This window comes from Austrofundulus limnaeus, unplaced genomic scaffold (genome assembly GCF_001266775.1).
Source record: "Austrofundulus limnaeus strain Quisiro unplaced genomic scaffold, Austrofundulus_limnaeus-1.0 Scaffold55, whole genome shotgun sequence".
NCBI classification, from domain to species: Eukaryota; Metazoa; Chordata; class Actinopteri; order Cyprinodontiformes; family Rivulidae; genus Austrofundulus; species Austrofundulus limnaeus.
In genome coordinates, this window is record NW_013952457.1 from 2,153,783 (window position 1) to 2,167,513 (window position 13,731).

Below are 13,731 nucleotides of genomic sequence, written 5' to 3' on the forward strand. Positions count from 1 at the left end.
GTAAAAAAAAACACTTGTAATAAACATTATTGGGCCCAACAGCACATATATGGTCCAAAAAACTGACAAGTCAATTCTAATATTTTTTAACCAATTAAAGCTTTTCTACTTCCGTAAATTCTAAACTCTAACAAACCAGACAAGTGCTTGACTTAACATTTTGTTCTTTTATTACAAAACTAAAAAGGAAAGTAAATACAGTAGAGAAGTAAAGTTTAAATATTAATTTATTAACATTTTTGGCATAATTGCTTTAATTGTACAAATTCTAGTCAAGCTGAAATAAAAAAAAAAATACATGTGAGTGCAGTACAAACAAGATGAAGAAAGTTCACAAAAGATCATTCCTTGTTTACATGAAGTATCACCAAAACTGAACAATAAGAAAAGAAAAAGGAGTTAAATAAACAGTCCAGCCTAACGTGACTGAACACCAAGAGGACTCTCAGCACACAAATTAGCAGCAACTCCTAAACGAACCAGACAATAAAACATGCGATGAACAGGGCAAACTTATCACTGATGACGTATTAAATATTCCTGAAGGGTCCGGAGTCCAACATGCAATGGTTCTTTGGTTCTTAGACTGACCTTTAAGATCTGCAGGAACCAACGTCTGCTTTTATATCTAATTATTAGAAAAAAAAAAGACTAAATGTTTTGCAGATGATTTGCTCATTCTGTCCTATGTTTACACGCAGACGTTCTATTTTTAAATTAGAGCCACTTCAATATTTATGTGTAAAATTGTAACCAAAAAGTACCAATAAGTGATAGAAATAAGTGTTATGTAGCGACTAATATCGCATTTTTTAGGGATTACATGTAAATAAAATACAGGGGGCAATGTATGCACACAGACAAAGAACACACAAATGGCTCAAAATCTTTAGCATTCTTGTGAATACATGATATGCAAGTAAAATTTGGTTTAAAAACACAAGATTGTCAGCAGTTTTAAAGTTGAAAATAGTGGCAATTAAAAAGATAACAGCATAATCTGTAAAACTATTTTGGCAATCAAGTTGAATTGAAAACAAAATTAAACAAGGGCAAAACTCCAAAAACATCCCAACTGCTAACATAAAAACTTAAATTAAATTTGGGTTTTAAATGTACCTGAGAGCAGCACGTCAGCTTTACAGTATGGCTTCTTTTTTGACACGCAGACTTTCAATTTCAAACTAAAAAGAAAATATTACAGCGTCACCATGTTTAGCCCTTGATTCTTGCCCTGATAATTAAAAACTGAGCATTTTTCTCACAATTAGCATCCATATTTTTAAATTCTTAAAAACATTCTAGTTTCTCAAAACGCTCTGTGGTTGGCTTTTTTTTAATATAAACAAAAATTAGGCCTCTTTTTCTTTCTATACCTTGCTTATATGTATGAAAAGAAAGAAAGTGTGATGTTATACGGAGTGACAAACTGTAAGAAACAAAAAAAGTGTAAAAACAAAAAAGGGCCCACCACCGTCACATCCTTCAACAGCTTGAATCTTTCTGAGAAGAGAAGTTTCTTCTCACATGCTGATTAAAAGCATCTCAAACCGAGATTTCAATTTGAAAAGGCTGAGGAATCTCACTAACCGTTGGGTCAAAGCTTCTGTTTGTTTGCACTTTTATGTAGTTTTAATCTCAGATTAAAAAAAAGGCCCAAAAGACAGTCACACACGGTGTTGTCCCCACATCTGTCTAATCCCACCTGTGTGCTCATAGGTGCAAAAAGTTTTTAAAATGACTAAACTGTTCAAAAACAAACAAAAAAACACAAGTATAACTGCACTGTGTTTAGCTTAAGGGAATAAGTTGTTCCTAAATCTGAGATCTGATTTCCAATTCGCATCTCATCGCCTGGATTTATTCTTAGAATCTTAAGTGATTAAAAACTGTGTTCTGTTGATAAATGGGTTTAAAGTATCCTGATTTAAAGGTCTTCACAGCATCTAAATAAAACAGATTTCTGCGTTTGAAAATGCTTTTGATGACTTCGCTTTTTTGTTGAAACTTAGTTCCTCAGAATAAAGTCCAGATGGATTCTCCACGTCAGACCACCAGCCCAAAGCTGAGTCCCACAGACTCTGCTGGTTTATTGAGACTGAGCGCTCTGACCACTGAGTGTCAGTAATGCTCCACCAGTCGAGGCTCAGAAGGCAGAAAGCTGAGATCTCTTATTGCTGATACTGAACAGAATCCATGTGTTAACTAAGATCTGCTCTATCTTAGCATTTATTCCTCAGGTGAGACCTTTTTGTTGGCATTTTAATAAACATCCTGCTGTGATTTATATGCCAAAGTAATATTTAACATTCAAAAGTCTCTTTTTTTCTTTTTTTAAACAGTAAATATATTCATAACAAAGCATGTTTTTTTGGCACAAATAACATTTTGATCACTCTTCATAACACGTTTTGCCAGCATGTTTTAGTGATTTGTCTACAATGAAGGAGCCGACTCCCAGCCCCGTATTAAAGTGACGTTTTGGAGCTTTTTGATGTGAGGGTATCATTCACTGTCCCATTCCCTTAGCTTCATCGTTCGTCCTTTTCTGATTTTACCAGTCAGCCGCTGAGGGGTTGCAGGTCCACCCGGACCTTCTCCCCGGTACTCATCATACCGATGGTGGGATAGAAACCTGCTGCTGGTAAGGCCACTTCTTTTCTTCCCACCACCTTTCCATTTCGAGTGAAAAACACCTGTTCCAACACAAGAAAAGAAAAAAAGGAAGCGTGAGAATATGAATATGAAATCTGACAGATGACACAAAACCTTCCATGGGAATTAACGGGAATATACAGGAATAAATCTGGGATTTAAATTACTGAAGTTTGGCTCCTAACAGAGATTCTGAATATAATTTTAGCATAATCTTAACTAAAACATGCAGATTTCATTTCTGTACTAATAAATAAAAGATAAAACAGAGTAAAAAAATTGATGGACTGTGTCACCTGGACATATAGAGACAAATAGAAATGATAATAAAGGTTTAGTACAGCGTTGTAGTTTTGTGGTAAAAATGAAGTTTCCTGAAAAACATTTTTAATGTAGATAAAGTAACAAGACAAAAAGAATGATCATAACAAAAGAAATTATCTTGTTCAGTTGTGTTAATGGAATTTGACAGTTTCCCTACATAATTTAGACATTTTAATACATTTTTTGGTGATATGTAAATTAATGATTTTTGTTTCAGTCATTTTATGAAAGAAAAATGAATTTAGAAAAAAATATTAAAGCAACAAACAAAAAGAACTATAAAACTGTTTACAATCTAGTAACAGCTAATATAAGGTGTGATTGTGACATAATAATGTCATCAGTGAAACAAATGAGATCATTTATTACTTTTATGAACTTTGGATCAAACACATTAATCCCTCACATTCACAGCCTATGATCCAACTACGTTTTTATTTTATTATTTAACTATAAAGAAATTTGGTTAAATTACTCCCAATTTCCAGTTTATTCCCACAAATTCCCAGCTTCACTTCACATAAAACGTTTGCTGAATTTTACTTCAAGTTTTTCCGCCCCGTTGCTCTAACAGACCAAATTAAATAATAATCTGGTCAGAATTAAACAATTTCTCTACACTGATATAGCTCAAGTAGCTCTCTGAGTCACAACTTTTTATATTCCTACACTGGGGCTGCATCTCACCATGACCTTCCTCCCCTCCACATCTTCTCCTTCTTCTTCTTCCTCCTCATCCTCATCATTGTTTGCATACAAATCATTCTGGACCTCGACAGGCTTGGGAACCACGTCCAGGTCCCAGTCGTCTCCGTCATCTGAAAGAACCCAGGAAAAGAAAAGAGTCAGAGGACTTACAATGTGTGTTGAAAAGTGGGAAACAACATGGAGACGTTTATCTGCACCGTCGAGGTTGAAGTCACGTGGAAACATGATCCCGCAGCCCATGACGTCTCCCGCGAAGCAACGAGGCCCAAAAGGGTCCCCGACCCCACTTCCATGGAACAACTTCCCATCGTCTGCAGAACACACAGAGCCAGGGTTAGACCTTTGGACTGTTTTTACCATTTCAATGGTCATGAGCATAGTGAGATTCCAAGCTATTAGTTCTCAATTAATATTGTTTTAGTCACATTTCTTTTCTCAGAGACTCAACTACAGAAATTATTCCACACCCAGAGTTATTAACAACAGTCTGAGCAAACAGGAATCAATCAGAGACAGGAAAGACGTGAACCAAGTGCTGCCTCGATGAAAAACAACAATACCATGCTGGTCATACTGAACTATTCAGCCGTGGGGCCAGTTTTCACAAGTCGTCTTGGTTATGTTTACATCCCTCTCGTTGCTAACCAGCCAACTGTACGTGATGTCATCTGCTTTGTCGCCAAAACACTCCTGCTTCAGTATCCAAGTAGTTTCAAGTACAGAGAACTGTTAAACAGCCTCTATACAGAAACTGTTCTGAAGTCTTAAATCTGCAAATAATGACCAGACTGATCAAACACTATTTACCTGCATGATAAGCTATGGATCCTCTGCTCCAACCAGGATGTCTGTTTTTTGGGTAGTCCTGAAAATCAAAGGAGAAATTAGTTGATAAACAAACATCACTCATCCAATAGTGTCTTGGTGTGCATGCAGACCAGAGATGGGTATGTAAATTAACCAGCTGGCAACCAGAGGATGATGGCTATACAACTAGAGTGATAGTGTTATCAAACAGCTGCCAGTCAATCAAAACAGTGAGTGAGGGTCAGCAGAGACAGAGGATGCCTCGTAGACTCAGAGGACAGCATTAGCAGCACTCAACAGAATTTGATACGAGTCTTTGTGTCATTAATGCTTCACATTGACCAAGACGGACAAAATCACTGGAGGATTGTTGCACCAATCATTACAAAACGCCATGACATCTGTAACCGCCAACCGGGCTCAAGCATCGGACTCTTTACAACAACCTGGACCACGTGTCAACGACTGACAACAAGGTAAAGAAATTTGTGTTTGGTAGATTACGTGTTTGTTGTAACGATGCTTCTTGGCAATAAATTTTATATCATTAGAAAGCCTGTTCTCTTTTTAAATGGTGCCAAATTTGTAAGGACCATGCATTTGTGGGACGAACAGTAGAGCTGGGTATGTGGGTTAAGCAAATGAAATATTTCCCAAATCTTCTCAGCCACACAGCTTATTTTGCTGTTGACACTTGTTTTGAGGTTCTGGTACAGCCAGGTGCTGCCAATAAAGTGCCTGGTATTAGATTTATTGCGAAGAAGCATTGTTACAACAAAGAAATAATCTACCAAACACAAATGTCATTACTTTTTGTACAAAGTATAGTTATGTCAAATAAAGAGAACCCATTTTATCAACATTATGGTGCTTCCACAGTATTGCAGACTCTGTACCGGACTGTTGTGTAAAGAGGGAGATGAACTATTAGGCATAACTCTGTTTACAAATTAGTTTACGTTCCTACCCTCACCTTTGGCCACAAACTCTAGATAGTGACCGAAAGAATAAAATCGCAGATACAGGCAGTCAAAAGGAGTTTTCTCCACACTCTAGAGCTACTTTAGAGTGTCTCCCTTAGAGACAGGGTTAGAAATTCAGTTATCCAGGAAAGAGCTGCAGCTCCTCCACATCAAGAGGAGCAAGCTGAGGTGGTTTGGGCATCTGGTAAGGATGCCTCCTGGACTTCTCCTTAGGTAGGTGCTTCAGGCATGTCTGACAGAGAGGAGACCCTGAGGAAGACCCGGGACATGCTGGAGAGACTGTAGCTGTGTTTCCATCAAGGTTTTTTTAATGCACATTTTGAAGTATCGCATCAGAAAAGGTGAACGGAAACGGCTTGATTCAAACAAACTTCCTTTAATTTGCATAAAAGTTGATACGTTCGCTTGAGGTGGTTTTTGGGTTTTTCGAAAAAGAGTTAATGCGCAAAAGGAGAGATGGAAACACATTTGCCGAATCAGTTCTGAAGTAGTGAACATTTACCTCATATGGTTGATCATCTGTTCTCGCTGACTGTCTGAAACCGGTACAGGTACCAAAGCGACTGCAGCCGCGACTGCAGCTGGACCCTTCTCCCGCTGTCAGCGTCTTCTCAGTTATTCCAGTAACATGAAGAAAATTGCATTTCTTTCTCTACGTCTCCAGACAGCATGTAAAAAATCGCCAAAACTAGTTGATAACAGAATAATTACAACTTTCCCGATGGTAACAACACGTTCCTGATAACTTCTCTCCATGGTCCTGAGATGTGTCCTTGTAAGTTTGTGACTTTTACTTCCTGTTTACCACACACATGCGTCTGACGTAATTGATGCGCTTCAAGCTAGTCGATGGAAACACATCTGATTCGCATTTCTTTGTTTTATCCTTTTTGCAAAATTTTGAAAATTTTGAAAATTTCGTATTAAAATAGGATGGAAACACGACTTGTGACTATGTCGCTGGAAGAGGTGGCTGGGGAAAGGTCTAGGCCTTCCTGCTCAAGCTGCTGTCACTGTGACCCAACTCTGGATGGATGGATGAATGGATGAATGGATGGATGGTATCATGATGTTATGATACAGGGGGTGTGTTCAGGTCACTAACAGTAATTCAGGAGAACCTGATGACACAGTCTACATCAGTGGCATCCTGTGTCTGTGTCTTACCAACCCCTTTAACAACACCTGTCCACATGCAGCACCTGTGTCTACAGACTGCCTGAGTCATGCTGAGGTCCTGCAGCAGTCAGATAATCCTCCAACTCTTCCCATCAGATGACCCACGTGACCTTTTAACATGTGAAGTTTCATTTCAGTTCCACCATACTGCCCAGGTGCTTACCTTCTGTTGTCAGTGATTATAGCTACATAAACCCAAAGATAAAAGATGTCTCATGAGTCCTGAAACTACAGAGCCCGCGAGGGGATGGGGGGGATTTTTTTTCTTTTGCATTCCCACGCAAAAGTTTGTTTTGTGTATGAACTGAATTAAATCAGACTTTTATTTTGAAATATCCGGTTACCAAAACAGGATGCATCGCCACAAGTTCGTGAAATTGACATTGATGTTGCGTGGCTGCACTGTGTTAAAATATCGGCATATGACATACTTCTATGCGTAGCTGTGTAATATATTCATTCTGAAGCTGAATTAAAGCAGTAGGCTAACTCATGAACATGTGAATTTCTTAATAAACAGGCAGGCGCAACAGTGATAAACAACTTTTTGCGAGGGAACACAAAAGAAAAACATTCTCCCATGTCCCCTCACGGGCTCCGTATGAAACAAAGAAACGCTCTTAAAATTTTTTTACATGTCAAAAGATGAATCTGGTTTGTTATCAGATGCCGTAATATTTCACATAAAATATAATAACCTTGTACACTTCACAACTACAGATGGTAACAGTGACCACTTAAAGGAAAATGAAACTTTAAGAAAGTAAAAGTGTGAATTACCACCTGGGAGTTAAAGATAAACAGCGTGTGGTTTTCAGAGAAGAGAAACAAAGAAGCTCTTTTGTTGAACTGAAGGGAAAAGGAATGCACTGTAAACAACTGCTCATCTATTTARTTTAAACAACCACTGAGCAACAATTTAAAGAGTTTAAAAGGTGACATCGTTTTGATATTTGTAGCGGGAGGTAACGCTTCCCCTCAGCAGACGGATGTGCCTTGCAGGAGAACGAGGAGGGATGGAACGAAATGTTTGGAATGACCACCTGATGGATTTATAATGCTCCATCAAACCGCAGACACGGGAAGGAAAAACAATTCCTGGAAGATTAAAAAAAAGGAGGGAAAATGACAGAGGCCTATTCTCTGCACTGTCTGACCCCCGGGGGGCACGACATGCCCGCACAAAGTAACTAACAGAGGAGACGGGGCCATCTTAGTGTCAAGGGCATCTGCAGCGATAATTCATCATCTCCCAGTCTGCGAGCGCCGGCCCAGCTGGCACAGCTTCGGTGCGGCTCATGCTCAATCAATTAGAGCCCAATAAGCAGAGGAACAGCGAGCAGGAACATGTAACAGGAGAACAAGAGTATCAGAGCCACACTTCACTTCATATCTGTCATCCCTCTGACACCATAACTGCACCCTCAGCAATTACTGCAGGCTTTTATTTACATTAAACAGGATGTGCTCAGTGTTCGTGATGATTTCATATGAGGCCACTTAGGGCAAACTTTCAGCAAGTCTTAATTCTAAAACAAATATCATCACCTCCCATCTTCACGTGTGAATAAACACTAAATAATTAGTACAAATTAATTCAGATGTTATATTAACCTGTCAGTAGACTATGTGGGTTTTGTTTTGCTTTCTTTGCGCCTACATTTTTGTTCAGAACATCCATATTTCCAAAAGAGATAAGAAATATCAGCGGGTCAACGAGAACAATCAGATGTTGTCATCCTAATTCATCCGTGACAGTTTTCAATTTAACGCGGAGTTTCCTGAATTATGTAGCAAATTAACATGTAAACGGAACAACCTGCTTCGGATGGAAAACTGGACATGGGTGTAAAATGAGACAATATTTATTCAGTTGTTAGCTTTTTTCTCTTTTGGTCATTCATCACTTTATGCTGGAAACAGTGAGAGCAGCGGTGCTTTATGAGTGGAGGGGGGAGACAGATGACGAGGCGTTTTGAAGAGGAAAGAGAAGCGTTCTCTAAGCGCTGACTGTGTATAGTAAATTACGCCCTGCATCAGTGCCGCTGATATGTGATCATTATTGTGTTGAGTAGACGGAGGAGGCGCTCACCCTGCGTGCCAGCCCCAGGGCGATGTAACACTTCTCTCCAGCATCTGTGATCTCCAGCTCATAATAGTGGAAGCGTGTGTTTAGAGGGCGGCGAGCCTGAGCCAAGCCCACGTCTACGATGCTCTTCCCTTTCCCTACGTACTCCAGCAGCTGTGAACAGATGGGAGACGGGGAGTCAGTGACACGATAAGGAATGCATGTGAAAAAACTTTCCATTAAAAAGACGTTTCAGGCTGAGATCCTTTCACACATTTTTACTGTCATCAGTGAACTTTCTTCATGACACTAAAAAATTCCATTAAAAGTCAAAGAAATTTGGAAAGTGCCTGTGTGTTTAAGTCTGGTAGTCAAGCCATCGGACAGATTTTAGAAACTCTCAGAAAATAGGAGCTGGATGTTTGTTTGAAGTAAACCTGATTAAAGATGGTGGACACAGCTGATCAACCTCAGTGAATACAGGAATCAGTTCCACAGATACTGACCTAYTGAAGTGACTGAAACTGATCACCAACATGTACTCTAACAAATTATGCAAAAGCTGTTTAAAACGTGGGTATTTACGATGATGACTTCAACAAAATACTAGTTTCCATGCTTTTGAAAAAGCTAAATTTAGGAAGCATTTCAAAGACAAACTAACTCCATTTGTTTTGGAAATAAAAAGATGAAGTGAATAATTTAAAGGACGAAAGCTGGACTTCATTTCCTTGGTTCCTTTTGTTCTAACCAATATGAGGCATTTACTTTTCTTTTATTATTTAATATACCTCAGAGTTGTAAAGTAATGATGTACAAATACTTCATTACTTTACTTAAGCAGAAATTTTTGTTACTTATACTTTTTTGGAGCAATTATTTTTCTGCCAACTTTTTACCTCTACTCCTTACATTTTCACACAATTATCAGTATAAACATTTTAAAAATGTAAAAAGTATTTTATTTCTCTTTCACTTCAGCTTGTCATCAATCAGAAAAAAATAAATATAATAATAAATAAACTATCCAGATATATGGTGCCTCCTGGACAGATTGAATTAAACTGTGTTGGATGAAAAGTATAAATATATACCATATACTCTGAAACCCTGTTGGTTTGTACGATCCATCACAGCTTCATGACACAAATCACATCACACTCCAGCAGGATATATCAGACACATGTAGCAGATATACAGTATGTACGCAGCTGAAACAGGAAAACTAGTGAATCACAATTTTTTTCAACATTAATGTTTAATATTATAGTCATTATTGCCTTTAGAGAAATGTTTTTGGGGAGGTGTGACACGGCCTAAGCTTTTATCCTTAATGGCTTTTCCCCCTCCATTATTTTTACTTTTATATTTTAAGTAGTTTTAAAACCAGTACACTTTTACAGTACGTGAGTAAAAAGCTTAATACTTCTACTTCCAAAAACGTATTTTTAAATCTATACTTCTTGACACCTATGAATGTAGAAAAACTGTTTTAGTCTAGTAACTGTTTGGTAGACTTCAGTGTGTCACCAGGATGATGCAGAACTGCTGAAAGAGTTTATTCAGATGTCTGAAATGACTCTGTATTTCACTGTTACTAAAACATGCCTGACTTTGAAACAACACGCCTTTAAGATGATAAGATAGCTTATGCCTTTAAAATTATGATAAACAAAAAAAGCTTTGTATTTTTATAATCAAGGAAAGTAAACTGTAATCGTTACATTTTTTCCCTTGCAGACGATGTTAAACATTGCTTTGTATGAAGCCTGCTGAAGTATCCTGAGGCAGATTGGAAACGTTTATATGTGTGAACTCTCAAATTAGACGGACTGACTCAATGTTTAATGATAAAGACAAACAGCTGAATCAGAAGCATTAAATATAAACTTTTTTCTTATCAATTCTGTGTCTATATCCCTCAGAAGAATCATATTTTACTAAAAGAATCAGGATTTGGATGGGCTTTCCCTCATGAGTTAGTGTTTTCCATTCACTGATGAAAAGCAGCCTAAAGAGAAGAAATAAATTTCACTTGTTTTCACACCACAGTTTTTATTGCCTCACTTTCAGCCTTCAGCTGCAGCTGATGTTGACTGAAGTGACTCACCTGAGGAGATTTATTGAATTTTTCACAGCTCCATCTGGACTGTAAAGCTGCTCAAGGACTCACCGTGCCCGTCACCTTGACGTCATAGAGACGGGCCCAGTCCTCTTCGTGACTATCAACTATCATCTGCGCATCATCATCATCTGTTCCCCAATCGGCGTTCAGGTCCAGGAGCACTTCTTCCCCCAACGAGTGCATCCCGACTGCAGGGTACAGAGCATCAGGAGACGCCGGGATGTCAACACTGCCGATCTGAGCAAACATTCAGACCAAGTATTGTTTAAGTAAACAGTTGGGGGGGAGATCAATGAGCTGCATGAGAATGAAACACGGTGTTATTTGGGTTACTTACTTCATCGCCATTCTTGGTAAAAAACACAGTTATCTGTCCATCGTCAGAGTCCAACGATATTCCACAACCGATTCTGTCGCCTCGGCAGCATTTTGCACCAAACTGCTGCCCGACTGTGTTGCCATTATAGAGCCTGTAGRGAGGGAAGCAGGACTTACTGATGGCAGGTATGGTTTATCATTTAATACAGTATATACAACATTAAACAAAAACAGACAAAATGCATTGAGAAAAAGCAGCAAGAAAAGAACAAAAAAGACAATACATAATCACATTGTAAAAAAGGTTTCTTCAATAAAACAAAAGTAAGAAATCATGAAGCACTCAACGTCAAAGGAGTTTCAGCTGCTAAACAATAAACTGGAATGTATTAAAAGTCAGATCCAATCATGTGCTCCATCTTTTACATCCCCTGCTTTTCAACTTGCCAAGGTCAAAGCTTTAAAAGGGAAATATAAAAGAAAAACGATTCAAGACTTCAGTGCAATAAGAATAGTTTAATCAGTTAAAGGGGCAATATCATGTAAAATCAACTTTTTTGAGTTTTATATCATGTTATAATGTTATACTCTCATACAAAACAAGCCCAAAGCCTTGCTTTGACTCATTCGTGCATGTTTGAGAAATCCTGCAGCATTTTTAGGAAGCCATGCTGAGGAGCAAAACGACAGGTGGGAACCAGAAATGCCTTTTGGTACCACAAACACCCCTGGCACGTGTCTCCAAGSTGAGCTTCCTCATCACGGAGCACACCTCCCCACCCCACACACCCCGCCCATGACTCCTGCAGGCTCTTGGCAGTAACAAATCAAAGGAGTGAAAATGAAAGTGAAACTTAAACTGTCTGCTGCTCTTAACGCTACTTCTCACTCAGTGAAGTTCTTTTCAGATTAAAAACACCTTTGAGGAAATGTATTTTCAGATGCTAAGTAAGCTGCATCATAGTGCATGCGCGACCCCCTGCACTGAAATGGACGGGACAGAAGCGGAATGTGGTTCTTAAAGCGACAGAGGCCAATTTCAAGGCGTTTAGAAGAGGAAGTGATGAAAAGACGAAGTTTATTTTCTATTTAAACATAAAAACAGCATTTTAATAACAGCTAAAGGTGACATAGATACTTTATTATGGTATAGCATTTAAATATATGCCTGAGAAACACATGAAACACATAATATTGCCCCTTTAGATGTGGATTCTCTATGACTGGGCAAGCAGTTTGAGTTTCATGAGTTATATTGATACCTTTCAACTCATCGTATGGAGACTTTTTATAGGAAGTTCATTTCAATCCAGGACAAAAAAAAAAAAAACATCCACACGTGGCAGTGAAACTTTCTGAATTAATTTATCGTTTCACTTCAGGTCTTTGAGGTGTCAGATCAGTATGTACTGAACCAGCAGCTAAACTTCATGTTTTGAAAACAGTTCCTGAAAGTATTGCACTCACATTGATTGACTAGGCTTTTCATGAAAGCAGTAACAATTCATGAGAGCCAAACACAATTATGTTAAGCTAAGTTCAAACAATGCATTTACCATAACTAACTAGTACTTTATTATTGCATAACTGGAATTTCCCCTCTTCTGTTGTCAAAAACCAAAACCAAACAAGGAGATGTAAAAACGCATTCAAAAATAAGCATTGTAAAAAATTATCTCTTAAGTGAAAATGAACAGAAGGATATCAGACCAGCACACCCTGACAAGTCAGACAAATGGTCATCTGTTGCAGCCAAAAAGAAGGGTTTKTTTGCCAGTTTGCGCCAAATCTTAAAGTGAAGATTTTCATACCGACTTGAAAAAACTAAAATTAAAGCTTATATTTTAAACATAACCTCCTTGGCAGAGGTTGATCTGTGAGACAAATCAAAAGCATGACTAAATTCAAGAACGTGAGAAAAGCGTTCATTTGCTACGACTCCACATTGTGTATCTGTGATAAACAAACCATCACATACTTGCCATCATCTGCATGGAAAGCCACAGAATTTGGAAGCCAGCCGGGCTGATGGTCCAGTTTGTACAACTGAGGTACCAAACCGACAGCAATCATCCCCCTCACTCCTGTGTCAACGATTGTCACCTGGAAAGAGCACACGTGTGATTGTTAGGACACATGAGACAACACGTCCTCAAACTTAAGACCGTTAAATGTGACCCATCACATCAAACCAAGGATTAAGTTGCTAGTGGTGTAGTGAGATTATAGGCAGCTATAGTGAACTGAGAGGAAAATTGGATGTTGTCTAACTAGGATGAATAAAAACTTAATCTATGGCTCCCTTGAAGAAAGTGTCTGAAATATAAGAATGTTCTGAAGCTCTTTTCTGAGCAGCAGTACCAACAACTAATGACCAGCTGGGTTATCCTGGTATCAAAGTATGGTTCAAGGTTTCCACTTAAAAACAAAGTCAAGAAATCTTGAATAAAATACAGCAAAAACTGAATTTGGAGCGATTTTCCAGGGTCTCTTCCCCATTAGCAAGACAAACCTGGAACCACTCGTATTAGGGTAATTTAGTTACCAGAATGTACCCTAACAGG

The 13,731-nt window shown here is 38.4% G+C and overlaps 1 protein-coding gene across 2 annotated transcripts in view; it reads right to left on the bottom strand.

Annotated features, from left to right (window-relative positions):
* Positions 1–209: 209 nt before the first annotated feature.
* Positions 210–13,731, bottom strand: part of spryd3 (SPRY domain containing 3) — a 20,510-nt gene continuing 6,988 nt past the window's right edge. For both annotated transcript variants that reach the window (XM_014009170.1, XM_014009171.1), the window contains exons 4-11: positions 13,146–13,270; positions 11,187–11,319; positions 10,898–11,086; positions 8,749–8,898; positions 4,495–4,552; positions 3,885–3,998; positions 3,667–3,797; positions 210–2,696 (exon numbers count right to left, since the gene is read on the bottom strand). In XM_014009170.1, coding sequence (XP_013864624.1) covers positions 2,562–2,696; positions 3,667–3,797; positions 3,885–3,998; positions 4,495–4,552; positions 8,749–8,898; positions 10,898–11,086; positions 11,187–11,319; positions 13,146–13,270 — 1,035 coding nt within the window. In that variant the 3' untranslated portion in view covers positions 210–2,561. The remainder of the gene's footprint in view (positions 2,697–3,666; positions 3,798–3,884; positions 3,999–4,494; positions 4,553–8,748; positions 8,899–10,897; positions 11,087–11,186; positions 11,320–13,145; positions 13,271–13,731) is intronic.